At 35.3% G+C, this 27,954-nt stretch overlaps 1 protein-coding gene across 11 annotated transcripts in view; it reads left to right on the forward strand.

Moving 5' to 3' along the window:
• The window catches only part of tweek (transmembrane protein KIAA1109 homolog tweek), a 98,434-nt gene that overhangs the window by 17,811 nt on the left and 52,669 nt on the right, over positions 1–27,954 (forward strand). For 7 of the 11 annotated variants that reach the window (XR_015535767.1, XM_087351267.1, XM_087351261.1 and 4 more), the window contains exons 18-40: positions 172–359; positions 1,497–1,622; positions 2,435–2,629; positions 3,769–3,940; positions 5,749–5,939; positions 8,048–8,297; positions 9,602–9,861; positions 12,270–12,425; positions 12,740–12,923; positions 13,383–13,559; positions 15,041–15,217; positions 15,547–15,649; positions 15,992–16,171; positions 17,285–17,405; positions 17,656–17,926; positions 18,996–19,139; positions 19,288–19,492; positions 20,991–21,184; positions 22,132–22,381; positions 23,554–23,821; positions 24,781–24,961; positions 25,665–25,826; positions 27,701–27,826. Coding sequence is in view for 10 of the 11 variants with exons in the window: in XM_087351267.1 (XP_087207393.1) it covers positions 172–359; positions 1,497–1,622; positions 2,435–2,629; positions 3,769–3,940; positions 5,749–5,939; positions 8,048–8,297; positions 9,602–9,861; positions 12,270–12,425; positions 12,740–12,923; positions 13,383–13,559; positions 15,041–15,217; positions 15,547–15,649; positions 15,992–16,171; positions 17,285–17,405; positions 17,656–17,926; positions 18,996–19,139; positions 19,288–19,492; positions 20,991–21,184; positions 22,132–22,381; positions 23,554–23,821; positions 24,781–24,961; positions 25,665–25,826; positions 27,701–27,826 (4,281 nt within the window). In the remaining variant the exon portion in view is untranslated. The remainder of the gene's footprint in view (positions 1–171; positions 360–1,496; positions 1,623–2,434; positions 2,630–3,768; positions 3,941–5,748; positions 5,940–8,047; positions 8,298–9,601; positions 9,862–12,269; positions 12,426–12,739; positions 12,924–13,382; positions 13,560–15,040; positions 15,218–15,546; positions 15,650–15,991; positions 16,172–17,284; positions 17,406–17,655; positions 17,927–18,995; positions 19,140–19,287; positions 19,493–20,990; positions 21,185–22,131; positions 22,382–23,553; positions 23,822–24,780; positions 24,962–25,664; positions 25,827–27,700; positions 27,827–27,954) is intronic. The other 4 variants (XM_087351268.1, XM_087351263.1, XM_087351270.1 and 1 more) reach the window with 4 other exon arrangements.

Genomic DNA, 27,954 nt, shown 5'->3' on the forward strand with positions numbered 1-27,954 from the left:
ATGGTTCATGTTTTAAATGTGTTGGAACAGAATAAAATATTAGTATTCAAAGCACCTGATGAATTTTGAAATGTAAGGAGGAGTTAAAATCCTTTTTCCAACCTGAATAATATGGAGTTCACTGCAGTTACATTTTATCTTTAAGACTTGAAACCTGTTCTTTATTTTAAGGCATCTCCAATTCGTATTGCTACGTGTAACCTTCATGGGCACTTGGTAAAATCTGGTGTAACAGGTGTATTGCCAGCAGTGCAGGTCAGGCAATTTGTGGCTACTGGTAGCAATTTTAGTGGTGGGAATGCTAATCACAGTAACACCAATACAACAAGTAGTGGACGATCTCAACATAATCCAAGCAGGTAATACATTTCTATTCGATGAAACCTTAATTTACTTTTTCTGTAGGGGTCAGTGGATTTGAACACTACATTTAGGAAGTTCTTAAGCAGAGGAAATTTAATGTAGAAAATATGTCTGGGATCATCAGGTTTCCTAACTCACACTGGGAGCAGAAATAGTGTGAGTCACCCATGACTTGTATTGTTTTTCTTCTAAATTGTGTATCTCTGGATTTAAGATAGCAACAGAGACTAATGGGACATGCATGATTTCTGCATACAGTGTGAAAATACCTTTATAGAATGCAATTCAGTCAATAACTTGATTTTGATAAAGAGGTGGCTTTTGTCGTGTTTGCAGTTATCGATTTTAATGTAAGTTGTATTGCTAGAAAAACTTCTAAAGCTATGGGCATTTCAGGAGCTTCAGTTTATGTCTAAGTATAATGTCTCTGTAATAAATTGTACTGTAAAATATGTATTTCCATTTTTTCACATTAGATCAAATCTACTGTATCATAGTGATAAGATTATAGAAGCCTGTTTCAGTACATGTTTGTGTATCAGTCAAATGCTTTGATTGTGGTCTGTAAAGTACCAGAGCAGCCTTCGCTATTTCATACATTGCAGTACTTTACCATAAGAGCAGTAGTCCCTCTTGACTTCAGATGAACCATAATAATTTTTACCACAGTAATATAAAATTATAAGTGTAAGCCTCTCATTGCCATAGTGTTATGAATCATGCATTTCCATGAGCCATATTTTCTTGGAGGAAGTTTTACTGAATGGTTTATATCACATAATTTTATATTTTAACCTCACAGAGTTGAACTATGTAAAAGATATACAGTTTATCATTTATTTTGACAATTTTTATTTTATTTAAAATTCTTGGCTTCATAACATTACCAGGTTTAGAGCACTTGATTAATGAATATATCAGTAACATTCAGTAAAATGAATTTTCTCTCTCTCTTTCTTTTTTTTTTTCTCCCTCCCTCGAAATTGAACTAAGTTCCTGGTGCTACATAGAGTCTTGAACTTGAAACTGAGTATTTACAAAACATGAAAATAAATATTTGTTTGTTAGACACTAAAAAGATTAACATCTCTTTCTGTTTGTAAGCTGTGCTCAAACACTATAACATGTTCCAGCAGAATGGACAGTTTGTTAGGAGAACTCTGGCTGGAGGTGGGTTCCATCTCTTTAGGGCCTCTTGTGGTAGAAGCAGCAATGTCTCTTCCAGCTCCTGAACATAACCTACATTTAGTACAGCACAGGTAATTTTTCTTGTAAATCTAATTATTAGAATGAAAAACAATAAATGAAACCCCATTAAAACTTATAAAACTATAGTGATACAAATTCTGACATGAGGCGGATAGAGAAATGGGTCAAATATTGTGAAAGAATGAATGATGAAAGGTTGCCAAAATGTGTGATGTAATATTATCTGAAAAAAATAAGGGATTTGAGATAAGAAGAATGGGATTGTATTACATTGCAGTAGGCTTCTGGTCTAACCTTGTAGTAAAGGCATGAAGGAACAATTGTGTGAATGAATATACAGTAAGTTTTCTATGAAATGTTTATGAGTGTTACACTCTCATTTCAGTATAAGTAGATTGACACTATATAGTCTGAGGTACTGACAGCATTGCTAAATAAATCACAATAAATAAAAAATTGTGTATTGTCTCAAGATCATACTTATTATGTTTCCAGTATGCTGTTGCTCAGAATTTTGGGATAAAGCCTTGTAACACAATTTACAACCTTCTGTACCCATTATGTGGATATTACTCCAATATTGTGAACACTCAGTTTTTCTTGCAATTAGATTTTGGTGTAATGTCATCTGCTGTGTAACTAATTAATTCCAGCAGCATCCTTGAGAAGCTAATAGCATGTTCAGCTGGTCAAGAAATTCCCCACATTTTATGGAAAATGATACCATTCCCATATTTTACTGTCTTACATTGTCTCCATTTATTTTGCATAAATTCTGCTACCACTGCAGTTTAGCATTCTGCATTTTGAACATTCTTTACTGTTCAGTATGTTTGATTTATTTGAAAATGATCTGTCACAGGTATTTACGCACACATGATGAGGCATTCAAGCGATTATGGTTCTTATGGTCAGGAGAAAGTACTAATAGTAAGGCAGTTGGACGCTGTGGTTGTATTGGTGGCTGTGCATTCTTTGGTACTAACCGAAATGGTGCCAAGTTTTTTAAACCTAGTCGGGATGACTTTCAAGATGGAGTTAATATGGCAGCATTCAGGTGAGTTTAGAAATTAAACATCTGCTTTTAGAACCCATCTACATGACAAATTTTTCTAAAAGGAGAATGCTGTTTCTGTTATTGGTATTGTTATTTTAAGTATTTTTGTTATGGATACTTAAAAGTCTTAAGTATTTTTTTGTAAACATTTATTCAGCATGCCCCATTACAAGATTGCAATATTACATGCATTAATATAAAACACTTTAACAGATTGTACAACTGTAGTGTCATGATACATTGATATGTATATAAATTGTGGAAATAGGTTAGCAACCATTTAAAATATTCTTGTGCTGCTGCTCACATTGTCTTAAATTCTCCTATGAGAAAATTTCATATTTAGAATATGCTGACTAATGTCAAGAATTATAATTATCTGTGTTCAGAAATTATTATATATCCATTTCATATTTAGGAGTTTTACCTAACATGTCTCTGCATATCTATAAAAGAGTTTAAAATGATTTTACTGTGATTAGGACTGTAGCATAGTTGCAGGATTAGAGCAATGTAATGTGTTTATGTTCTTATAAATAGTAGCCACTTAGGTTGGAACATGTTGATAAACTGATGATTTAAAATTTTAACAGATAGAAGATGGATCCAGGTGCCCATCATTAGTATTTTTTTCTGTGATAAATCTGAAATATTCGTTACTTGTTATGATAACAGTTTTTCAGCATCTCATTTCATATAAACATACCAGATTCTGTGCTAATTTTGCATTAATTTGGTGTTGTGTTTGGAAAATGAAATAACAAAATGAAGCTTCAAATTGTCCAGAATCAACCTGGCCATGCAGTTGGACTAAAAATAAATTAAATGGAATACAGTGTCCATCAATATTCTATATTTAATACACCATATTTTTGTCCCCAGCCACAAATAGAACTGATATGGTTCATTATATTATAGCAGTTCTTCCTTTCAAAAATATTAGTTACCAGGTATTCATTGAAATGTATATTTTATTGCTTATCTCATCCTCTGATATACAGCATTGATGTTTCAACTCAGCTCTTTTAACCTTTACTAAAATTGTGAATATAGGAATTTACTTTGATATTTGTTTTTGAAAACTGTTATTTATTTATCATTCATCATAATTTAATTTGTGAGAAAAACTGTTTCTTCAGGATACATGAACCTGGACGAGATCCTGGATTTGGACAAAGTATACTTCATGAAGGTCAACTTCTGTTCCGTACACCTCCATATGGTTCTCAAGATATTTCTCTACAGGAACCAGTTAATGGATGGGACAACAATGTGGGGAACCCAAGGGGTACTGGAACTGGTGCCCTGAAGGTATGAATCCAATTTGTGAACAGATGTAAGAAAATAAAGACAGTTAGTATGAAGGATAATCATAAGGGACAAGAAGACTAGAAGTCTGTATTATACAGTAGTTGAAAGGGATGAAATAAAAAAAATTATAATTCTTGAAATGATGAGTAAGGATACAGTTGGAAAATCAGTACTAAGAAGAGCAGTCTTGCTGCTCATACAGTAATCTTGCTAGTGCAATGTAGTGTTAATCATAGAAATACACTGAAGCAGGGCTGTCCTTAGGGAGGGGTGAGTGGGGCAGCTGTCCCAAGTCCCACACTTCAGGGGACCCTGCTCATCAACTTTACAATGTACAAAATTATTCATGCACAATGATGCCCAAAGTGCCCAAGTAGAAAATAGCTGTTTAATTTAATTATAATCACAAAACAGAGATAAGAATGCAGTGTAATAAATATGCAGCTTAGCCCCAGTAATATTAAACTTATGGGTTACCAGCTTTCTTTTCACATTTGCTTTTCTTTCTTTATTTCTTGTGCACATAGGGATCTTAAGGAGGAGCCTTACATAGATTGCTTACCCTGCGCCCAACACCTCTCTAAGGACATTTCCGCACTAACACCCTCTTAGAAGTCCCAACATGAAACACATTTACATCTGATGGCAAATATGCTTAATGCTTAAGAACATGTGGCAAATTTTTAACATTTTGAATGTTATTGTTATATTATTACATAAGCTTCTGTCATGTACTGTGAGCACAATGTGATGTTTCTATAGTCTTTAAAATTGTTTGCAGTGGACAGTCTTTGATTTCTGGATCATTCTCTTTTACTTATCATGAACACATTGTAATTTTAATTTCCGTATTGGCTTGTAAGCTGGAGGCTTACACGTGATAACTTCTGCCTTGCAGGAAAACTATATAGTGTGCTACTGCACTGGCTTTTTAAAAATTTTCACCATTTGCAGAATTAGTTTTATAAAATTTAGAAATAAAATAAACGACTAACATCATTATTTGTAGAAGCAAGAATTGACATGAATTATATTTTTGATCTAAGAGTTTGTTTACTGAAAAACTGTAGAATGGGGATTTATGTTAATTTTTCCCTATTATGAAGTTTTATTTTAATTATCTTATAGAATAACAACTAAACACAAATTTCAACAGAACAGTGTTACAGTTTGCTCACATGTAATTCTCTTCTTAGAAGAGTTTTGTTGTTTTTTGAAGTTGGGGAATTAATGGATGGATTGTGTATCCAAATGTTAATGATGTCTGATAATCTTGTTTCCTGTCTTGGAGGATGACACCACATTGCAATGGACATTGGCATTTTCCAGAATCTATCTGCATCCCCTTTGCTTTGAATCTGGATACAGCCATGTTTTACTAAAGTCAGAAAACCACCCTACTGCAGCATTGTGTTTTCACCCAAGAATGGAAGCAAAATTGGCTACAAACCTGTAGTGATATTTATGTTTGTAATACTGCTTACTGCAGTCTTCTTGAAGGTGATTAAATCATGAATAATACTGAGGGCATTATGCCAGAAGGGTGTATCAGAATAATTGTTGATTTACAGGAGATTCTTATCTGGGTTGACAAATTTGCATTATTAGTGTTCATATACCAATACTATCTCTGTAGAGCAGCATCAACTTCATCATTTCTGGAATGACATACATCCCACCACTTCCTGTTCTTATACCAAATATTTGTCACTGATGCTCTCAGTATTAACTACATTTTATTTAAAAAGTGGATACTTTCAATTTTTAAGACACGGTATGAAACTGCTGATAAAAAATTCATGTCACAGGTGGCTGCAGTAAATGATCCCAACTTAGGTGAGAGTCCTGGAACACTAGCTGGTGAACAGTCACGTTCAGTAGCAGAGACAAACAAGGATAGTAGTTCAAGAATCAGCACAGCAACACCCAGTCCAGTTAGCTGTTACAGTGATAAGAGAGCTCTAGGAAGGAGGTTCTCATATACTTCAGCTAGCAATAGGCAAGTCCTGTAGCTGTCTTCCCTTTGAACCTGGCAACAAAATGTATACTTCCTAGCATAATTCCTTTCTTTTGAAATCCACATTCTTGCAGCTTGCCAATGCATTTGGTTACCATTGTAATTTCCTTGTCATGTTTCTCTTATTTCCACCAACATACCTGTTGATAAGAACATTTATACATGGTGGATTCTCCGTGTGTTTGGAATTCCAATTTTAGCAGTTACAGTTGTACAGTGAAACCTCTATCCATCGTTCCCGGAACTATCGTTTTCCCGGATGCATCGTCCGTTTTGTTCGGTCCCGAATACATCCCATATAAAATAATGTTACGTTTTCCCGCTTCTATCGTTCCTCGAACTATCGTTTTATCGCATCGATCGTTCAAAAATCTTAGTCCCGGCCCACAATTTTCCCGCAATGATCGTTTCTGAGAATTTAAAATGCTGGGTTTAGAGATAAATTAATACCGAAAGACGCACAATGTTTTTGGAATAAACAGTAGCGGTAACCTGTTATGTCGCCCAACCAGCACATTCTTTTGGAATGAGGGGTCAGCGGTGCAGGGGTGATAGTTGGAGTGAATGGCGGTGCCCATTGTCAGAAATTTTACGATTTTAATTTGGGTGCACTCATATTTCGTTCCAGCGATGCCAGATGGCATGTGCAGTTTGAATTTCTTCACAAATGCTTTTATTATAAGTACAAAGGAAAGGCGAGCGAAACTTTTTCATTCTTCTGGTTCATATCGTGTCTTCTACAGCTACGTTTCGTTGAGTTCGGCAGTAATAGTACTTCCATTTTTCCTGTTATAGTCCGCGAAGGTTGAGGGAGCGGTGAGGAAGAGGGAGAAACGACGAATGCGAGCCCGAACTTTGCCGAGTTTTGCCGAAGCACACGCTGCATTGGCAAAAGTGAAGTCGTTCTTTTATGCGCATAATATTAGTGAATGTGACGAAGAAAGCATTTTGAACGTGGAAAGTGCTCTGTTTGGCCTAAAACGTAAAGTTTCGACAAACCAGTTGTCCATTAAAGACTTTTTTGGTAAAAAGAAGTAACTTTGAAAGAGAAACATTGTTTGTTTTTTTAAAATTTTTAATGCTTTCCCGCATCTATCGTTTTCCCGCATTCATCGTTTTTATTTCCCACCCCCGCCGAAAACGATACATCGAGGTTTCACTGTAGTTTCTTTGACACAGTTCTTCCTTTTGTCCCTTTTATTCTATTCACTTATAATTCCATTCAAAGATTCACATCTGGCACTGTGTTTCGCTTTTAAATACATACTTAATGGCCATTCTGTATCATTTGTCTCAAATGTACGAATTAGTGCAGTGAAATACAATGAATCTAACATGTAATACATCTCTAAAAGGTTCAAAATTGCCATCACTACCATGTCTTCTTTTCTCAGTATTCTCTGCTCTCATTAATGTCATGAAGTGTATTTTATCATACTGTATTTATAAATTATTTTAAATTGACAATGTCAGTGCAATAAATACTATACCTACCTCTAAAGTATAAATACTATTAATAAAATAACTTGATACAATTGCTTTTTCATTGCCATCAGTGTAGTATTGTCAGAGCACACCTTCCACGTATTTTGGTCTGAGCACATTCTACATTTCTGCATCTTAATTTTCTTCTGTTGAAGATTATGGCATGAAAGTAGTCTTGCACCCAATGCTTTATAATTTTCATTGTTAAAAGAAGAATAGTTTATCATACCAAGCAAAAATAGTTGTTATTCTTCATCATTTTCTCCTAAAATTGTTTCAGTTTTATACAGGTTAGAAATGATTTATCATCTTGATAATTTTGATCCAACATGCACTGAATACGATTAACATTACTGTATTAGTTTTAAGGAAATGCTAGATTGTAGTGGCTTCATCACAATTTTCTACTCATTTCTGTTTCAATTTTTCATGGTTCTGTTGAGATTGGCAAATTAGTTTTATGTTGAATTTTACAAATTGGATTTTTTAACCTTTTGTACTGATTGTGTTGCAGCTTACTAGATTTGGTAAATTTCTTCGTGCATTTATGATTGAAAGAAATATCTGTCCATGTTGAATGATAGCATTTCGCATGCATCCAACAGAAGTGGAAGCAACACAACACGTGATGTGCCATATGCTCGTCTAATGGACCATAGCCCAACCAACCTTTTACCTCCAAAACTTGATAGTGACTCCATGCTGAATGCAGAGCGAAGCAAGTCCATATTGAGTGTACCTGAGACAGAGGGAGCACCCAAGAGTAGTGTTTCAGACTCAAAGTTGGCTGTTGACTACTTCAACACAGCCACACCTAAAGAGAGCCACCAGCAAGGAGCCACAAATGTAGTACTGGTGTGTGGAACTATTTTTATATTGTTAATGCAACAAATGTGATATTTTATGATGTTCTGAGTTTTGGCACCATGTAGACTCAAGGCAGATGCCAACATTTTGGAGAAACATGCTGTCTCCATCACGTACTGCCAACTTAATAATGTCGAATGTATAGAAATTGTATGGGAATGTAATTTTTCTTGCACTTTTTCAGTGAGGTGCACTGTCATTTACCTTTTAATTATTCCTGTTATATATTGTCAGCTGCTGTCTAGTCTTTTCAGTGTTATGAGACATTGAAATTGCAATTAAATAATGTGACTGATATGTTGAAGGATTGATAACTTGGGCTATATTCACTCACCTTCCTTGGCAATTTGTAGTTTAACCAGAATTGTGCATGTTTGTCTTGTTTTTCCTTGTTATCATTATTGAATTAAAATGTACACAGGGAAAAAATTGGGATATATTTTACACTTCTAGGAATAAAAAGGAAATTAATAATTTAAACTTGTAACTGAAATTTTAAGTAGTAAGTGTGTCTGAAAATAGAAGTATGAGCTGACTTTGTCATTCTTTGATTCCTATGTCTGTGCAAATATGGTGTTATGTACAAGTGGAACTGCATTGTAGTAAACACAGGAAGGAAGTTAATTCATTTCATATTTATTGTCTTTTCTTCTATAAGTATATGTGGCAGAATCTTTAATATGGATTGAATTACATTGTATTATAATGCCTTTTTTATTTTATGGTTTTGATTTTATCAACTTTCATACCAGCAGACTTATGTTGTGTGGTATAATGGACTTGGAGGTTAATTTATGTATATTCAAGGGAATGGCAATAGGTCTACAGTTCTTGAGCATGGCTAAGACAGATTAATATGTTGTTTTTTTCTGTAATAGCTTTTAAACATACACTACACTGAAAACAAAATCACCTAATTTAAAGTAGGTTTATGGATATATTTTCACAGTAAAATGGCAGGAATGCAGTGCATGTTTTTTTAGATTTCTTTTTGGAACATTAAATTTATATATCTTCTAAAACACTATATTTTTGTAACAGATGATCTTAGCAAATTTTTATGAAGTTGAGACACAGATAGTTTGTTACCTCAGTACATTTAAAATGTTCCTTCAGTATAACATGGCTTCTTTTTTCCAATTTGATGTTTCCCCAAGAACTGACTTGTCTTCTGCAGTTACTTGTGTTGGAGTCTTTGTTAACATACCTCATAAATTACTGAATGCTTTGAAACAAGTGCCAGTAGGATGTCCATACATTTATTTGACTATATTTAATTTGCTTATTGCTAGGTTTCAAAGCCTTCCAGTTCGTCGGCAGTGAATCCATCAGAATCACACCATTCACTATCTGTGGATGCTGCAGAAGAAAATCTTCGTAAGGAAGTACAACGTACAGTGTCAATGAGTAGCGAAAACCATTCTGAGGCTTTCTATTCAGCTGATGAAGATATTAGTCAGCATGTTGGAATGTCAGCCAGTCGTACGTCTTCACTTCGCCATTCCATTACATTGACAAGGCAGGATAGCAGTAGTAGTAACACTACCAATAGGTGAGTCATGTTGTTACATTGGACAGATCATCAGATGCACTCCTTAAGGTAAAATTGCACCTTTGGGCAAATTACATTATTTAGCATGTAATTTCTCAGCTTACGTTTGTTGTGTTATAGCTAGTGTAGTGGTATAATCAAATTACTATAGTGGTGTATGCTTTCATTTGAATAATTTTTGAATGAGATGTGATTTTCTATTGAAGAATAGAATGATTTTTTTATAAATAATTCTCATTATTATTTCGTATGATTTCAATTGTTGCTGAATGAAGTAAACTTTTGCACGTATCTCATTGCTGTTATTTTACAATATTTTGATCAACTTGGCAGCAGAGTTTGTTTTGCATTATTACTGGGAATTATTTTAAGATGATGGTGGCTGTTTTCTGGGATGTTCCATCATGCAATCGGTATATACTTGTCATTGTTTCAGAGGAGTTTATTACTTGTATCATGAGGGTGCCCAGCATTCATTACTTTGGTGTTAAAGGCAGTAAATCTCACCTACTTTTAAGATATTCATATCTACAGATATAAGATTTCCAATGTTATGCAGAGCTTAACAATTTCTTTTGTAGCATACATCATAGCTAGCCATGCCATAGCACAGGTGGTTAGTTGCTGATTTACTGCAGAGGCCTGGGTTTGTGTCAATGTAGTCCATGTAGGATTTGTGGTGGAGGAAGGGGCAGTAGGACAGGATTTTCTCTAGTTCTTTGGTTTTCTTCACCAGTATCATTCTTCCTGTGATACTTCATATTCACTCATATATCATCTAGGGGATGGACAATGGACAAGTTAATGGTCATACGAGGCACGTCCACAAAGTAAGTTTCCCTGGGGCCGTTTACAGAAACAAAACACAATTTCATGGAAATATTTATTACAACAGATACAGCAAGTGTCCAGCTATTTTTCAACATATTCGCCACCGGAATTTAGACATTTGTCATACCGTGGGACCAACTTTTGAATACCTGTGTCGTAGAAGTCTGCCGCCTGGGATTGGAACCACTGTGTGACAACCATCTCCGCCTCTCTGTCATTATCAAAACGCTAACGCTGACCGGACAGGAATTTCTTGAGGTGTAGGAAAAGATGGAAATCACTGGGAGTGAGGTCCGGGCTGTAGGGTGAATGATTAAACACCTCCCAGTTGAACTCCTGCAGGAGACTTGCTGTCCGTCGAGCCGTGTGCAGCCTAGCGTTATCATTGACTGCACTTCACAGTCGGCGGGAGCTGGAATAAGAACCTCCAACTTCAACAGCTGCAACGATGCTACTGTGAGAACGCGGGAAGTGCCGTTAGTGCATGCGCCATGCTACATCATTGCTCTATCACGTACGCACAGTCGCTTCGCGCAATATAAGGTTTGCTAGCTGTGGGACGAGTGGGAAACTTACTTTGTGGATGCGCCTCGTAGTTCCACAGAGACACATTCTATTCTAACAGTAAAAGTAGTCATAGTGTGTAAACTGTATTTATTCAAATACCATATGCACGTTTTTTTTTAAAGTTTTTTTCATAATAATTAGGCTGAACATTGTGTTTTAGGATTTCATGTGTGTTATGTTCTGTGTTTGGGAATGTATAAGGCATGGCAATTGCTTTGCAACATCTGTCATATGAGCTGCACAGTTAGGCGAAGCTTGGCTGTCAACATTTTCTCGCAACAGGAAATACAGAGTGTAGGTGTGTTGTCAGTCATTTTAAGACAGCACATATGGTATTCTCAGTTACATTAATCCTTCACTTGTAACAGATTTCCAGTGCTGGAAGGATGATTTGGCTTGGCAGACTAATGTGATGAGATCAGTTTAAGTGGCAGTAATAGCAGCAGTCAAGTATATCAGAATTTTAAGTCTAACATTTTGTATTTTATTAATTTTTATGGTATTACAATTTTATCAGTCATCACATGTGCCTTTGTAAATTTTTAGAGTGGAACTAGCCACATTAATATAATTTATCTGTTCTTGATCTTTAATATTATTTTCATTCAAACAATTTTTTCTTAAAAATGCTATAAAAATGGTAACATGCATCTTATTCAGGGGTGTATGGTATTTTGATAAATACAGTATGTAAGAATATTGTTGAAATATCTGTATTTCAAAGCATTTTCTAAAATGTTATAGAAAAATGTTGATTCCCTGACAGAATGGTTGGCTGAAATTTAAATCAGATTAATTTCAACATGGGGCTGAATATTATAAATATATTGAATTGCATTTTGCTCTGTAATATGACAGGGATGGTTTAATGATATGTTACACATTTTGTAATAAATGTTTTTTGGAAGCTGCATTAATAGAATCAAACAAATAATAGCATGTTTTAATATTTGTAATTAATATATTATCAATCAGCATGATGCATGCCCTTTATCCATTGTGTTAAATAGACAGGATAGCTTCAAGAGTAATGCTACAGCTGATGACATTTTCTGCCCAGCCAGTCAAGATGACAACCAGCACGTTTGCATGTCAACCAGTTCTGCCTCTTCACTTGACAATTGCAGTGTATTCAGTGTTGTGGATATCAGTATGAAAACAATTAGGTGAGATGTTCTTTCATAACAATAGCAAACTATTCTGTTTTGAATTATTTTAAATAATCTTTCTGGGATGAAGTCAATGGCGTCAAATGGTTAAGTGAAGAGACAAACTTCACAACAGATTTGCAGAATTAAATGCAAAGATCATGTCCCTGATGTACTTTTTTATCAGCATGGTTCCCTTTTTTTCCCATTATTGACATTATTATAAGAAATATAACATGTAGTTGATTGTGAAAGTATGTCCAATAATTATTTTTGTGCTTCTGTTTTATTTTCTGCTTGGAGTTGATCTAACATGTTTTTATATTCTGCAGAAAGAAGTTCCCAAGTGAATTAAGCATAATACCAGGTGCTGTTCATACATTGCCTTCTGCTGCCCTCATGGCAAGTGCAGCTATATGTTCTGACGGACGGTCCCGTCTCTCTAGTCATCGCAGTGATCATGAGATTCACACCCCAGAACACCGAAATCAGCAACTTTCCCGAAGTCCAGATATGGTAATCTCACATTTTGCATTTTATACAAGATTTTCAGGAACAAAGTATAGAATTGTGTACTTTTTTTTCCATGTTTTCTGTTTAGATGGCTATATGTAATAACTAGCTTTTCCAGTTTAATTTTGAGGACTAATTTGACCACAAATTATGGTAACTATTACCACCACTACATATATATTGACCAGGAGTGGGCAAAATACAGGCAGTGGGTTAGAAGTAACCCACAAAAGAATTTGATTTTCTTGTAATGATGTTCATATTTATATATTATTCTTAATAGATTTCTCTATCAAGTTCTGTTATCTCGTACGTTGTATAGAGAAAGTACTGTAATAAGTGAATCTGATGACAACTCCATATTGAAGCAGGAGTCCAAAGCTTTCCTGTCATAGCATATGCCTTGTTTACATAATGTTTATGTCATACACTGAATATGTAATGCTTAATTTTGTATTGTAGAGTGTGACAGGTGGAGAAGATGACAGAAGAGGTGGGGGAGTTCTAAATATGGCAACTCCACATAGACGATACTGTAATGTAAGTTCTGCCTCTCAGCAGCGATCTACCAGCCCCCGTTATGTGACATACAATAATGGAGACAGTCTCACTGGGTTGCAGGATGTTTCTGAGGGACAGGTTTGTGAAGTTCTATCCGTCTGCGAAGAGAATTTACTCTTCCTTGAAGCCATTATGTCTTGCTAAATGCCATGCCATAGACACTGTCCCATAATAACAACATTGGAACTTTTACAGTAATTTGCGTAAGTTTGGTACAAAGTGGATGTCATTGCCAAAGACATGGCCTTCTTATTTTAAACTTTCCTGTTTCTGAAGTGGCAGTGATTATTTCGTATGTTTTGCTTTTTTACTATTACAAACCACTACATGTTTTCTGTCAGTTAATTTTACTTCTCGTTGAAAAGGTTTTTTTTTTGGGTTGTTGCTCTCTACTAATTGTTATAAGAATACATGAAGTGTTGATAGAAAACTAGTAGAGGACTGAGTGTTGGCCGATGTTGTGTTAGAATGGTTCTGTGAATGTGTGATAGGCACTTAGGCTTCATGGTCAAGTCAGTTGTCTACTTGGACAGCTGGTAAAGTGGTACAGTATAAAGATTTTCATTTTTAAACACAACCCTTTGATGTAACTTACAACATAAATTTTTGCAACAAAGTATGGTGTGTGTCTGATTATGATTCATCTGGTTGTCTTTTGGATTTAAAAGTTGTGCTTGCCTCTCCTGTAACTCACATCAGAGAGGTATATACAGCACCAGAATCTGACATCTTTGTACTGCAGTTAAAACCTCTAGTTCTGAATCATAGTCAACAGTTAACCTCAATTTTCCCAGTATGAAAAACAGCTGGAATTATTTCGTTATCTATTTATTTAATTGTTTTGCATAGCAAAGGGATGACAATTTGTAACTTTTACCAACATTTTCTTTTTTCCATAAGCTGGAGAAACTACCATGCCAAGACATGAATAGTTGTGACCTGAACATAGAAGGGTGAAAAAGCTGTATTTTTAATGTACTGCAAAAACCACAGCAAGGGGTAGTGGGCAAGCTATTTAGTAAGAAATCTCACTGCAAAAGGGTTGATGAACTTGAACTTTTGAAGTTCCATTTAGTGTTAGGCATAAACCAATGGACATCAGTAATGTGCCTGGCTGTGGCTAGACAACTAGATTTGATTTCCAGAAGGGGCAGGGATTTTTATCTCTGCCACTATATACCATGTCTGCCTTTAAGGTCCCACCGAGCCTCCTATTCAGTTAGTCTCGGGTGACTTTCCCAAGGAGTAAAGTGACCAAAATGCAAAACTGACTGCTCACCTCAATCTAATGTTAAGATCTATAATGTTGGAAGTTTACATATATTACCCTATATGCTTCCATGATATGGTTTTCTTAGTCACAGGAGCAACTCTTCCTTTACCTGTGAGTGTCAGACTTAACTTCAGATATGAGACTTCATATAGATATATTTCTTTACTTAAGAAGACTAGGATTTGAAATGTTTATCAGAACACAGTCACAAACTTAAACAGTGACTGTTCTTCAAGATGGACATTCTACCTAAGTAGAAGGTACTGTGTGGTTGGGAACATTACAGAGTCAAGATGGAGTACTCCTGGATTCATCTGACACACACTCTGTATCCAGTACATCTTTTATCTCAGCAGTCTCATCACAGGAGGACATGGCATTGGTTAACCTGCACATGCAAGTTAACAAACCCATCATAGACTCTCCATTACTCATGACCAGCTATGTAAATCACCTTTCACAGGTAAATATTAAGGGTAATAAAAAATCAGGGAATTCTGTAATTGATTAAAAATATAATACTGAAGGAAGACTCTGTACCATGGTGCTGGCTCAGTTTACTTAGTATGTTATTTTATTGCTGATATATTGGCCTTGGTTATGCTCTGAAGTAATGTGAAACAAGTAAAGGGGAAGTCAGAGGCCAGAAATATTGCTTGTATTTTCATATTGCTTCCTGTCATTGTTCAGTTTTCTTTATCTCATAGCTAATGTTGAAAATGCTTTTTACTTTTATTCTGACTGGTGCTGTATCATCCTTTTCTATTGAAATACAAATTCTGATTCTTTTAGGCGAGTTGTAACAATTGGGCACAGTCGTCACTTCCTGCAGGCTGTGATGCTTTCACGGTCCCACTTTTCCAACGTACTGAGGAAGGTAGACTCATATACATTGGTATGTATTGTTTGACTGATGTAAATGGAAATTATATAGATACAATGAAATCTTGTTTGACGTAACATATATTGTGTTACAGTAATCTCTCTCAGACCACAAGTGTCAAATATGCATAGGTTTCCATTTTGCATCCAGTTTTACCAATCAGATACAAATACTAGCATACTTATTTTATGTATTTATTTGATTAGTTGTGATTCTGTTTGCAGTATTTACTTGGGGATGCTTATGATATTCACATTCAGTATACAAATTTAAGACTTGTGATCAAAGATAAGCTGTAACTGTTTCAATGTAAATTAAAAATTTGTGTCATATTTAAGTCTTCTTTAATTTTAGGTGGTAGGTACAGTCCTAGATTTGAAACATTGACAGAAGGCTTAACATCTTTGAAGATGATATCAAGGGTCATTGGTGAACATCATGGAACACCTCCACCACCAAGTAAAACTCCCACTCATCCTTATTCCTGGGATGCCTCAGCTTTTTTGGGTTCTGAATCAGATGACCTGGAGACAGGTAAAAGTGCTTACAAGAATAATTTCAGATATTCACAGAATGTAGTGCCAGATATGTCCTATGAAAATGAACATAAATGAGAGTGTTAATTCAGTGGGATAATTATTTTGGACATGTCCACTGTTATAAGTTTTTTTTTCAAAACTTAACATTACGGAAACTGGATATTTTTCCATCATCAGGGACCTTGCGACCCAAGGATTGAGACTGGCTATATCCAAGGGATCCAACTGAGAATGAATTGTCTTCCCATGCTCCCTGATGGCAGAAATAATTCCATTTTCTGAAACATTGTATTTGGAAAACTTAGTACAATGTCCAAGTAATTATTTTATGATGACACACCATCGTTAAAACATTTAGACTTGGCAAGAAAGTTGCTGCAATGGAAATTAGTCAGTCATACTGTTCTGCATATAATGTAATGTAAGTGCAGAACATAAGAGTTCCTGTGGACATATGCCAGTATAATTCCATGACCACTTCCTTCCATAGGTTTTTCAGTTAATTACTCATTAATAATTTGATGATTTGACAGTGTGTAGTCTGAGCTGCTGACATCAGTATTAAATAGGGCACAAATAAAACAAATTATGTGTCTGAAGTACACTATAACCCCTAAATAATTATGCAGTTCATAACCCCTTACATATCACATGCTTAGTTACAGTCATTCATTGAGGCACTCTTTTGTTCATTTTTAATTTTCTGTTTTTCACCATCTGTACCATTATGTTACTGAAGGATGGCTATGTAATATGGCTATCACAGGAAATTTTTTTGTAATAATGAATTTGTTATTAATAATCTTTAACATATTCTTACAAATTCATTGAAAATGTTATAATAGCATTTAGTTGTTTTCTGAAATACCATTCTCACTGTTGTTATTGGTATTCTGAAAACAACATGACAATACACAAAAGTTTATAAATTCAATAATTGTAATATACCATTGATAAAACTCTATAAATTTCCTAAGAAAAACCATCAGTGATACCTTTCCACTTATGTTCTGTCAACTCAGAATGATAAATCTAACAATTTTGGACATTACAATGTTAATTATAATTTGAATATGAAGATTTGTTTGTTTTATTTGTGGTTGTCTAGGATGTGAAGAGGAACTTCTGGCACTTCAGAATGAATATGGCTCAAGAACTACAGTGATATTAAAACTTAAAGGAGATGTGGACATAATGTTGAGTCCGCTTGTCCTAGAATCACTGCAGAGGTATGTGGAATAAGTCAAGAATTGTCTGTAACAGTCTGTAGGTGAAGGATTTTATAAGAAAGGAATTTATTAATTTATTTAGTAAGTTTCTAAAAGCCTTTGAGATTTTTCATTTATACTGATAAGTATGGCTAGCTTTTGTTTTTGTTGAACTTAAAAAAGGGGGGATACACATATTGTTCAGAAATAGTTAAAAATGAAGAAATTTTACACTGAATACATTTTCGTTAATGTTCTTTAATGATTCCAGATTTATTGATGCTATAACCCCGACTTTAGCCAGTTTGCATCCCCTGACTGTACTAAATCATCTCCATGCTGAATGCATCTCTCAAGTTGAGGCTGCTAACATCCTGAAGCGTGACCAGTCACTGTCATATTTAAGTCAGTTCCAAGCCAGTAGCAAACGAAGTACAGCTGAGCGAAATTTGAGTTCCCCTACTGGCCAAGGAGCATTGCAAGCCAATGTATATGAAGAGTCTGTTTCCACACAGATTCAGGGAACAGTTATGCTTCCAAAGGTATGTGCTGGAAGGAAACAAGTAGTCTAAGTCAGTGGTATTCAACCCTTTTTGTTCGCGTACCCCCAGATATAATTTCTCTTCAACTTTGTACCCCCAAAGTTGTTGGTGTATAATTTAAGTTATACATAGTATAAGTTACATTACTGATTATTCAGTGTTTATCATAAAATATTTTTTTTTAAAAATTTTAAGTACCTCCTAAGATGTCTTTGCGTACCCCCTTTAGATGCGGATGTCCATATATATTCGTAACGTTCGAAGGCATTTAATTTCATGCAGAATAGGTATTGTATATTATTTTATGTTACGGTAAATTAACTGGAGCCAGCATGTAAAAATGTTGTCTTCATACCATACTTTCTCTGTCTGGCTTTCTGTTTTGCACAACAAAACTTACCATTTTTTCTTTCTTTTCCACTTATTCTGTGTGTCACACTCAGAATGAATCCATTTTCAGTAATTTGAGCTGTGGAGGCCACTGCTCATTTGTCACAGAAATCTGTGTTTGTACCATGTATCATACTTCAAGTCAGTTATTAATCATATGACAAAGGATCAGAGTGCCTTAACAAACTAAGCTAAGTCTGGCAACATTAGAAATTGTGTGTCCATTTAGTATATGTATGAGAATTTATCCACTTATGCATCTTCTGTATGGTTCAACTATATCAATGGCTTTGAACACATGGATTAACATATAATGTATATTGTGTAATTGCAATATATAATCCAATAGCTTTGGCATGGCTTTGAAAACAGAACTGATATACTGTATGTGGGTATGGTGGTTTACTAATGAAAATGTAATGATTAATGCATTTTTAAATATATTGACTTTGGTATGATACTCATAGGTACACAAGTTTCAAGATATGCTACACAGCCAGGTTTTTCTTGCCCAGAAATTGTTTAGTCACATTTGTTATTTACATTTATTTATTTTCAAATGTAAAATACTTCTGTTTCGTAAGTAAAAGTAAAGCAACCTAATTTTATAGTTGGGTAAATATTGTGCATAAGTTTATTGTAATTTGCTCATATTTGCATTCTTTTTTCTTTCTTACAGGTGAACATAACATTGCTCCAGGCATCAGTTGTGGAAGAGATGATATCTTTTTCAGCATTAGACAATATTAGAGATTTGACTTGTGTTTCGCTGTTTGCTGTGTGTTTTGGTGGAGTCACAGCAAGGTTTCACTGCTCTAAACAAGTATGTACCTTGTAATTTAGTGTCAGATTTATTAAACAAATTTATATGTGGTCCATATTATGCAGTAAATAACATTTCTGAATCTACAGCTATGAATCCATTGTTAGAAATGTTTATAAGTTAATAAGAGCTGTTGTTTGCTTTTAAGGCTCGTGAAGTTGTTCAGACATTCCATCACCCTGCTGTCCTTCCTAGTGGACATAAGAAGTCTAGTGGAAGTGGCAAGATGGGTAAACCCTTCCTCCTTGGACATCAGGCTACTCCAGGAACCACAGATATGCTAGGTGGAGAACCAGTTTACATAGAAACATCAGAGAAACAGCAAGAAGAAATGGTCTTCACTCTTAATATAAGTGAGTTATCATATATGCTTTTCACTTAGTTCACGTTCTATTAAGCAAGTAACTAGAGCTAGCTGGCTGACAAACTGACTGACCGACTAACTAACCAGCAGTCTAGTAGTTGAACTCAGGATTCAGCAATACCAATGCCTGACGCTGGAGGTGATCCTGAGCCATTTCCATCTGAATCTCATCCTCATACTTTTATTCCCCTTTAAAATTTAGCTTAATTTTATTTTTCCATATTTTTTTGGAGTCACAAAATTCTGTATGTATTTCTTGTCTCCCTGAAACAAGCTACATGCTGAGGCCATCCTAACCTCCAAGATTTTATTCCCTAACAATATTAGATAAAATTGATAATGTTTCTTGTTATGTAATATCCTGTCTTACCTATTTCCTTCTTTCCTACATGTTTCATTATTTTCTGGAGCTGTTTTTTTTAACTCTGTAGTATATGGTCTGCTCAAACAAAGAGACTGCATGTAAAACAATATGAAACAAATGGCAAAATTATTGTTTTATATATATTGTTATTGTTTTGGAAAATAAGATGATCAGTCTTTGGACTGCTTAATAATAAGCATTTCCAGAATTTGTTTTTCTTGTAATTTCATCATGAACATTTTTGTTATGTAACACACACTTTCTGATATTACAATGCAGCATTCATTCAGTGGAGACAGGTCTGGTCTTATTGGAATGACAGAACTGAATTTGTGCAAATTTAACAGTTTTCTAGGAGTATGGTTGTGAGCTGTGGGGCAGAAGCTAGAATTAAGTCCATCCAGATCCATTGTGGATTATTCTGCTGCCCACCTTCAATCAACACTTGTGATAGAGTAAATGCAGAAATATCACACCCTACCATGTGAATACACAATGGGTAGGGTTATCTATCTGTCCATTTCTGAAACTACTAGTCAGTTTTAGATGAGACTTTGTATTGGGAGAGGGCACCTAAAATCTTTGACTGGTTTTGATGTTGGCTAGTATCAATCAAGTATATGGGCAACCCACAAAAAGTGGAAATGTCTTAAGAAGATGATGACTCCAAAAAATTGATACTTTGCATGTGCTGAAATTTATGATTTTTCTTACAGATAGCTCATACAAAGAATTGGTACATCACATAAAATTTGCATCTCATTAAGATCTAATACTTTTGTTTCAAAGATTTCTCAATATGCTGTATATTCAGTGATGTAACTAATTAATGCTGTGTACTGTGTGTTATCTGTAGTGTAATTAGCTTTGGAATAATGAAATTATGTCTACAATAAATGAACATGAATATTTATGAAGTATGCATACTATCAAAGTATATTTAGAAAATTTGTTTACTCTTATTTGTAATTCACCATTTTGTCTTCTTTCTGTGAATGTTTCCTGTCATTCATGGATCAGTAATAGACATTAAGATTCAAGTGTAATAAATTCATGCATTGATTTTGGTGTGAACAGGATACATAGTTGTAACAAAAATGTACTGCTTATTCTGTTAAAACAGGCAAAATCCATGCACAGTTACGTCGCTTGAGAAACGAGAGTTCAATTCTGAAGGATGCTGTGATCACTGCCATACCAAGCCATTATTCACGTGTGTTTTTCACTTGTGTTAGAGTTGCTTCTCCTATGAGAGGAGTTGACTTCTGTGCACAAATGCAGCAACAACAGAGTCAGTCTCAGTCTGCAGACAATGGGGTGAGTTATTACTGAATTTTTTCTGGAACAATATGCTGAAATCTTTCTTGAAACAGTGAAATGTCTAATTGACACCTGCAGCATGAGCTGACTGCAGGCTTTATGCATGATTTTATGGTACAGTACAGTGCAGCCTTAATATAATGAGAATTTATAATATTCAGAACAATGCTCATTTCAACAGGTTAAAGTTTATCTCCAAACTTCTAATTACGTTCACTATACCACAATATGGCCCTAAGATTAAAAAGTAGTTGTTGTTGTTGTTAGGACTACTTTTATGGAGGTATGAAACTATTGAAGAACAATTCAGTGTTTGAAGATGGCTCTCTTCTGGATTGTTGTCTGGTAGAAGTATACCAGACTGCATGGCACTGCAACCCAGGTGACAGCCATCTTTGAACTCACCACCGTGAAAACCTCAGATCCTACTAATTCTACATTTGTAATGTCTTTGGCATTATCTGAACTGAGAAGTTAAAGATTTCCTTACTCTTACATAACCTCTTTTGCTGAAAACCAACTGCATATTAGGATTTGTCCTTTAAAAAACAATGTCCTGCCCACTGTTTGCTTTGTGCCTATAAGTGTTGCCCACATTGCATCCATAATTCATTGCACATGGGAACATGTGAAAGAATAAACATGTCTGCCTGCAACATACTTACGTGACAGACAAAATGCATGAAGAAATTGAAGTCAAACTGACTTTTACATACATATGTTTTGTTGTGGCTGGTTCAGAATGCCATGATTGGAATACATTTTCTTTACCATCTAAAAGTAAAATAATAAAAAGTAAGCATAACTAATAAATTAATCAACTTTTCACCTTACACAACTATCATGTCAATTATTTTGTCACTGTAAGGATGTGTCTTTGATATTTCTCATAACTAAAGTGTAATAATTATGTAATGAGGCTCTGTTGCATAAATTTCTTTCAGGTACGCCATGTTGGAAACCCTCACAACAGTGATGATTCTACTAACGCTGTTGATGAGAAGCTTGGATTTATAATGTTTGAATGTGGACTTGAGGGTGTTTTGCTCAAAGTTGTCAAAAGGTCTCAGTTTGAAAAGGGAGAAAATGGCAGTGATGAAGAGATAGAAAAGCCTGAGGCAGAAGCCAGTCATACTGATACAGTGAGGTCGCGAGATGAATTGGAGCAACAACCAATGGCCAATACCACTTCAGGTTAGTGTCTTGTTAGATATTTGTGTATTTGCATCTTTACTTACATAATCCCGTAACTATATAACTACAGTGAAACCTCGATGTATCGTTTTCGGCGGGGGTGGGAAATAAAAACGATGAATGCGGGAAAACGATAGATGCGGGAAAGCATTAAAAATTTTAAAAAACAAACAATGTTTCCCTTTCAAAGTTACTTCTTTTTACCAAAAAAGTCTTTAATGGACAACTGGTTTGTCGAAACTTTACGTTTTAGGCCAAACAGAGCACTTTCCACGTTCAAAATGCTTTCTTCGTCACGTTCACTAATATTATGCACATAAAAGAACGACTTCACTTTTGCCAATGCAGCGTGTGCTTCGGCAAAACTCGGCAAAGTTCGGGCTCGCATTCGTCGTTTCTCCCTCTTCCTCACCGCTCCCTCAACCTTCGCGGACTATAACAGGAAAAATGGAAGTACTATTACTGCCGAACTCAACGAAACGTAGCTGTAGAAGACACGATATGAACCAGAAGAATGAAAAAGTTTCGCTCGCCTTTCCTTTGTACTTATAATAAAAGCATTTGTGAAGAAATTCAAACTGCACATGCCATCTGGCATCGCTGGAACGAAATATGAGTGCACCCAAATTAAAATCGTAAAATTTCTGACAATGGGCACCGCCATTCACTCCAACTATCACCCCTGCACCGCTGACCCCTCATTCCAAAAGAATGTGCTGGTTGGGCGACATAACAGGTTACCGCTACTGTTTATTCCAAAAACATTGTGCGTCTTTCGGTATTAATTTATCTCTAAACCCAGCATTTTAAATTCTCAGAAACGATCATTGCGGGAAAATTGTGGGCCGGGACTAAGATTTTTGAACGATCGATGCGATAAAACGATAGTTCGAGGAACGATAGAAGCGGGAAAACGTAACATTATTTTATATGGGATGTATTCGGGACCGAACAAAACGGACGATGCATCCGGGAAAACGATAGTTCCGGGAACGATGGATAGAGGTTTCACTGTATTAATATTTTATTTTTTCAGTGGGCTGTTACCGTAATAGTATTTAAATACCTTCTTTATTAAATGGTGTTTCCTAATTCAAGTATTTTCCATCCTCATATTGTACCATATTTACACAAATCTAAGGTGACTTCAAAAATGCATACTCACGTTATAGGTTCCAGTCAGGTGGAGAACAGTGTAGTCTCATCTGCTGCAATGAAAACTACTGCTGAGAGTGCAGGCGTTGGTATAGTTACTGCTGAGGTCAACACTGAGCCAGGTACTGGCCCTGCAAACATCAACATTGCGACTGCTACAGGGAACCAGGCAACTGAAAATGGGCGTGGTAATACCTCGTCTTGCATCATTGAGCTACGCACAGTATGGTTTAATTTTGCAGCTCCACCACGTGCACCAATCACCAGGAAAATTGATTTCACTAGGTAAGTATAATTATTTATCTTTCAAAATAGGAAGTAGAGTTTAATTAATGTGGTGGTAGCTAATGGCAGTTTTACATGTTTTTTAAGTATTGGTATTAACTCCAGTTATGCTTTTATGAAATTCACATTGTTTGTGGTAGTGCCTAACAACAAGTAGCATAATTCTTATGCATGACAAAGGGCATAATAATTCTGTGATGTCCAGGAATTAACAGTACATCTGAGGCCCATGTGTGTCAGTTGGGGAAAGGTGAAGAACTGTTACTGGGTGTGGGATTTACAGGGGAGGCATTCATTGGTATTGGCCATTATGAAGAGATAGAAAATAGTGTCATGTTTGTGCTGGGGAATTATACAAATCAAATTTGGTCAAGTAATACAGTTATTTTCTTTAAAACTTTTACTATGAAGGTGTGCAAGTTATCTTATATTCATGGTCTTCTTATCTTCTTCTTCCATGGCTCTCCGGTCCGTATTCGGTCCATGGCCTCCTCAATTCTCCTCTTCCATTCGGTCCTTCTGTTAGGTCTGTCTGTCCGAGGTTGAGGTTTCAAAACATCTTCCTTTTTACGGTGCAAGGTTGTTAGCCTTGCGACCAACCCCCAACCTGGAGGACCAGGGTACCTGTCTTAGTCTGACCTCTCCCCCTCGACCAATCTGGCTTGGGAGGCCCTACCAGTAGCTATGCTACCGCCAGCATAGCTCATGGGATCACTGAGGTACTCAAGCCCGACCACCATGACAAGGTGCAGGTACCATTAAGTGGGGATGGTCTTCTTATAGTCAGATAAATATGATGTAAGGAAAATATGAATATTCCAGCCATCTGGGCTTTAATCTGATTGACTTTTAGGTATATAATTATGCTGTTTCAACTGCACAGGTTTTATAGCATTGAAAACTTCAGTATTGGAAGTAATGTTTATTGATACTTTTTATTATTTTATCATTTAATTTAGGTTGGATTGGAACTTGCTGAGTACAGCATCCCCTGCAATTAACGCGTGGATGAATCCTAGTAACAGGTTTGCAATTCGAGTGGTTCACATGGTCCGAAGTACGTATAGACGATCAACAGGCATTGTTGCTTGTCTCATGGCTGAGGCTTTAGATGTCCAGGGGATTCATATCCCCATGAAGGTAATTATTTTATCTTGTCACAGATATCATTTCTATCATCTCAATCACATGATCATTGTCTTTATTCTTCAAAGTATTGGGTCTGGATGGTCAATTTTTTTCTTTTTTGATGTTGTCTGAAGTGTTTTCTTCTGTTGTTATTTTATAATTTTTGGAGGATTCTGTCAGAGATCATTGTTTCAAAATTATTTACTTTTTCTTGCAACTTATTGGCTAGCAGCTAGAAGTGATTTGAATTGATATGTTAACACTTGTAAGGAAGGGTTTATGGTATGACATTTTTAATTATATCATAGCCTCTTATAAAATATGAGTCCATCACTTTACTCCCAGAAGCAAACTTTACACTATGAGTGGAGACACAGAAATTCACTTTCACTAAAATTGTCAAGACTGTGACAGTTTGGAATGCTAAAGATGTTACTTGTTTGCATTTAATGCCATCCAGCTGTAAGGATGAAGCAACTAGTTCTATCTTTGAATGCATTTGTTTTCTTCATGACTTTGCTTACTGACATGTGGTCAGTCTTACTATGAATAAATACACCGGCTGAATTTAAGTGGGATGTTGTTCTCCATCCTTATAATCCTGAGTGATTTGTCACTTTGTGACTGCCATTATTTTACTTTGAACATATGGAAAGTAATGTATTGTAACTGGTGTTTGAGTGCACGTAATTCTTTAAATTTTACTTTATTACAGAGCCGATATGGACGATATACACCGTTAGCTAAGACATTGCAGGAAGATCCTTCTTGTCAGTTGTGTAGTGTGCTACAAAAGTATGTGCTGCTGTCTGATCTATCTACAATAGAGGCAAATTTGCGTGAAACTGATCTTCCTTTATTATCCACACTTCGACAGGTATATAAATTAATAAATGGCCTTTCATTCATACACACATTACATATTTAATAAAGCATGAGACAACCTTGCACATTGGTATGCAACTGAAAATTATCATGTGACTAATTCAGACAACATTCTTTCACTTCACACATTTAATTCTTCTTTCCACCTTTATAGTGGCCCATTTTACATCCACAGAACTTTCACATAGTAATTGTCCTCTGTCCTTGTTGCATTGTCACAGATTGGCTTCTTTAATGCATTTTTCTGTCTCAGTGTTGTAATTATTAATTTTTTGTGCATACTTGACAGCTTTTGTTTGTTATTCATCTGGCATTGTTTCTGTTTTATGGGTAACTGCACAAAGGCCTTCAATCTCTATGAGTTAATTATAAAACTGGAATCATATGCAGTTCACAAGAATCAGAGAAGCTGCATAGCACAGGTCTCTTTTGATTCCATTAGAATTTGGTTTGATGGGCAGAATTATCACAAACATTGAAGAGTAGGCCTTTTGTAATAAATAAAGTCAAATATGTATAAATGTTTAGTATTAGACATGATACTGTATAATGCACCATAAATTGGTTCTCAGTAATTGTGAGTGAGGATTATTGCTCAGTCACAAATTAAGCAACATTTGGTAACAGTGTTGCACATTGACACTTGAATCCATGAACTGACTGATTAATTTTGGAAGCCAGTATTCTGCTTGAAGTATCATTGTTCTTTGTTAGATAGAAGCAAAGGCATTGGAAATTTAGAATCACATCAGATGAATGTTGTAGAAATACAAACTGTACCCCAAAAGCAGATCCAGTAGCAAATCTAATATTTTCAAAAATATAAAACTGGACAAATTGAATGAGTATGGTTTTAACAGTAACAGTAACCTGACTGCTGCATTGAAAATGTATTGATATTCTATGAATATGTGAATTTCAAGGTTGAAAGGTGCCTGTTTTTACAGAAACCTTTATATTTTATTTATTTTCTTTCATTTATTTCTTATTTGCTAAAAAAGATAATCCTTTATTTTTGATAAAAATGTCTTATGGTTGAAGATGGCTCGTTTTCTTGGACGTTCTGCCATGCTGTCTGGTAAAAATTCACTAACATTTTGGAGCTGCTTCCTATCTGCTATCAGGATGATGGATATGTCGGTTAATTTCTACCAAACTGCATGACACATTATAACAGAAGACAGCCAATTTCATATCCTTCACTGTGAGAAACTGAAATCTCACTGTATTATAGTCAATGGATGAATAGAATGCGGTATATATATTTAGCTCTTGAACACATTCTCAGTTGTGAATGGAATGCAGAAGTTCATCATTACAAAAGATATATTTTGAATTATTTGAGTGACCTCATATCTTTGCTGCATGTGTCTCCAAGATATGTTTTAATATCATCCTACCATCTGCGTCTTTGTTTCTGAATTGATAACCTTGCAGACTTGTCAGCCCAGTCTATTTTATGATGCCTGAACATATATGCATTTCTTGTTTCCCCAATTTATATTGCATGTCTCTGCATAATTTACTGACTTTAATATTAGATCAAGATCACACGCCTTGATTTTCATCATCACAATATTCTCTTTGTTTTCCTTTGAGTTACCCTCTCTAGAGTCACAACACTGTCCTCAGCACTTTGTCTTTTGCTTGAAGTGAAAAACTGTTTAAAGATACAGAAAATGGTTTGGGAATTTAGTAATCAAATGATAGAGTTTAATTTCATGGTTTTGTGTGCTCATAAATGATGTAATTTCAGATTGAAATGAAAGTTTCTGCAAGTATTGAGAGAAAGTGCTTGGTTATTTTTTAATGATTCATATGTGAATCAACTTTGTGACTTAATGTTTCACCTTTTTTTCTTCACAGGGTGTTATTGTATTGAGTCGTCAGTGGAAGAATGTCTTATACACACCTCTTCTGCTGGATCACAAATACAAAAGTAAACATGTGAAACCACTGAATGTTACTTTCGCAGTTCCTGAGCCTGATGAGGTAGGTACATCATGTGTTAACTGTAGGAACATACTGTAGCAATGGTGTTGACAGATATATTATGTGTCTTGAGAGAAGGCAAACATTTTTATTCTGAATTTGTTAATAATGCATCCTTTATTTTAGTG

The sequence above is a fragment of the Zootermopsis nevadensis genome, unplaced genomic scaffold (genome assembly GCF_977971745.1).
Source record: "Zootermopsis nevadensis isolate Lab colony 2312 unplaced genomic scaffold, Znev_1.0 Znev_ptg000018l, whole genome shotgun sequence".
Lineage (NCBI taxonomy): Eukaryota > Metazoa > Arthropoda > Insecta > Blattodea > Termopsidae > Zootermopsis > Zootermopsis nevadensis.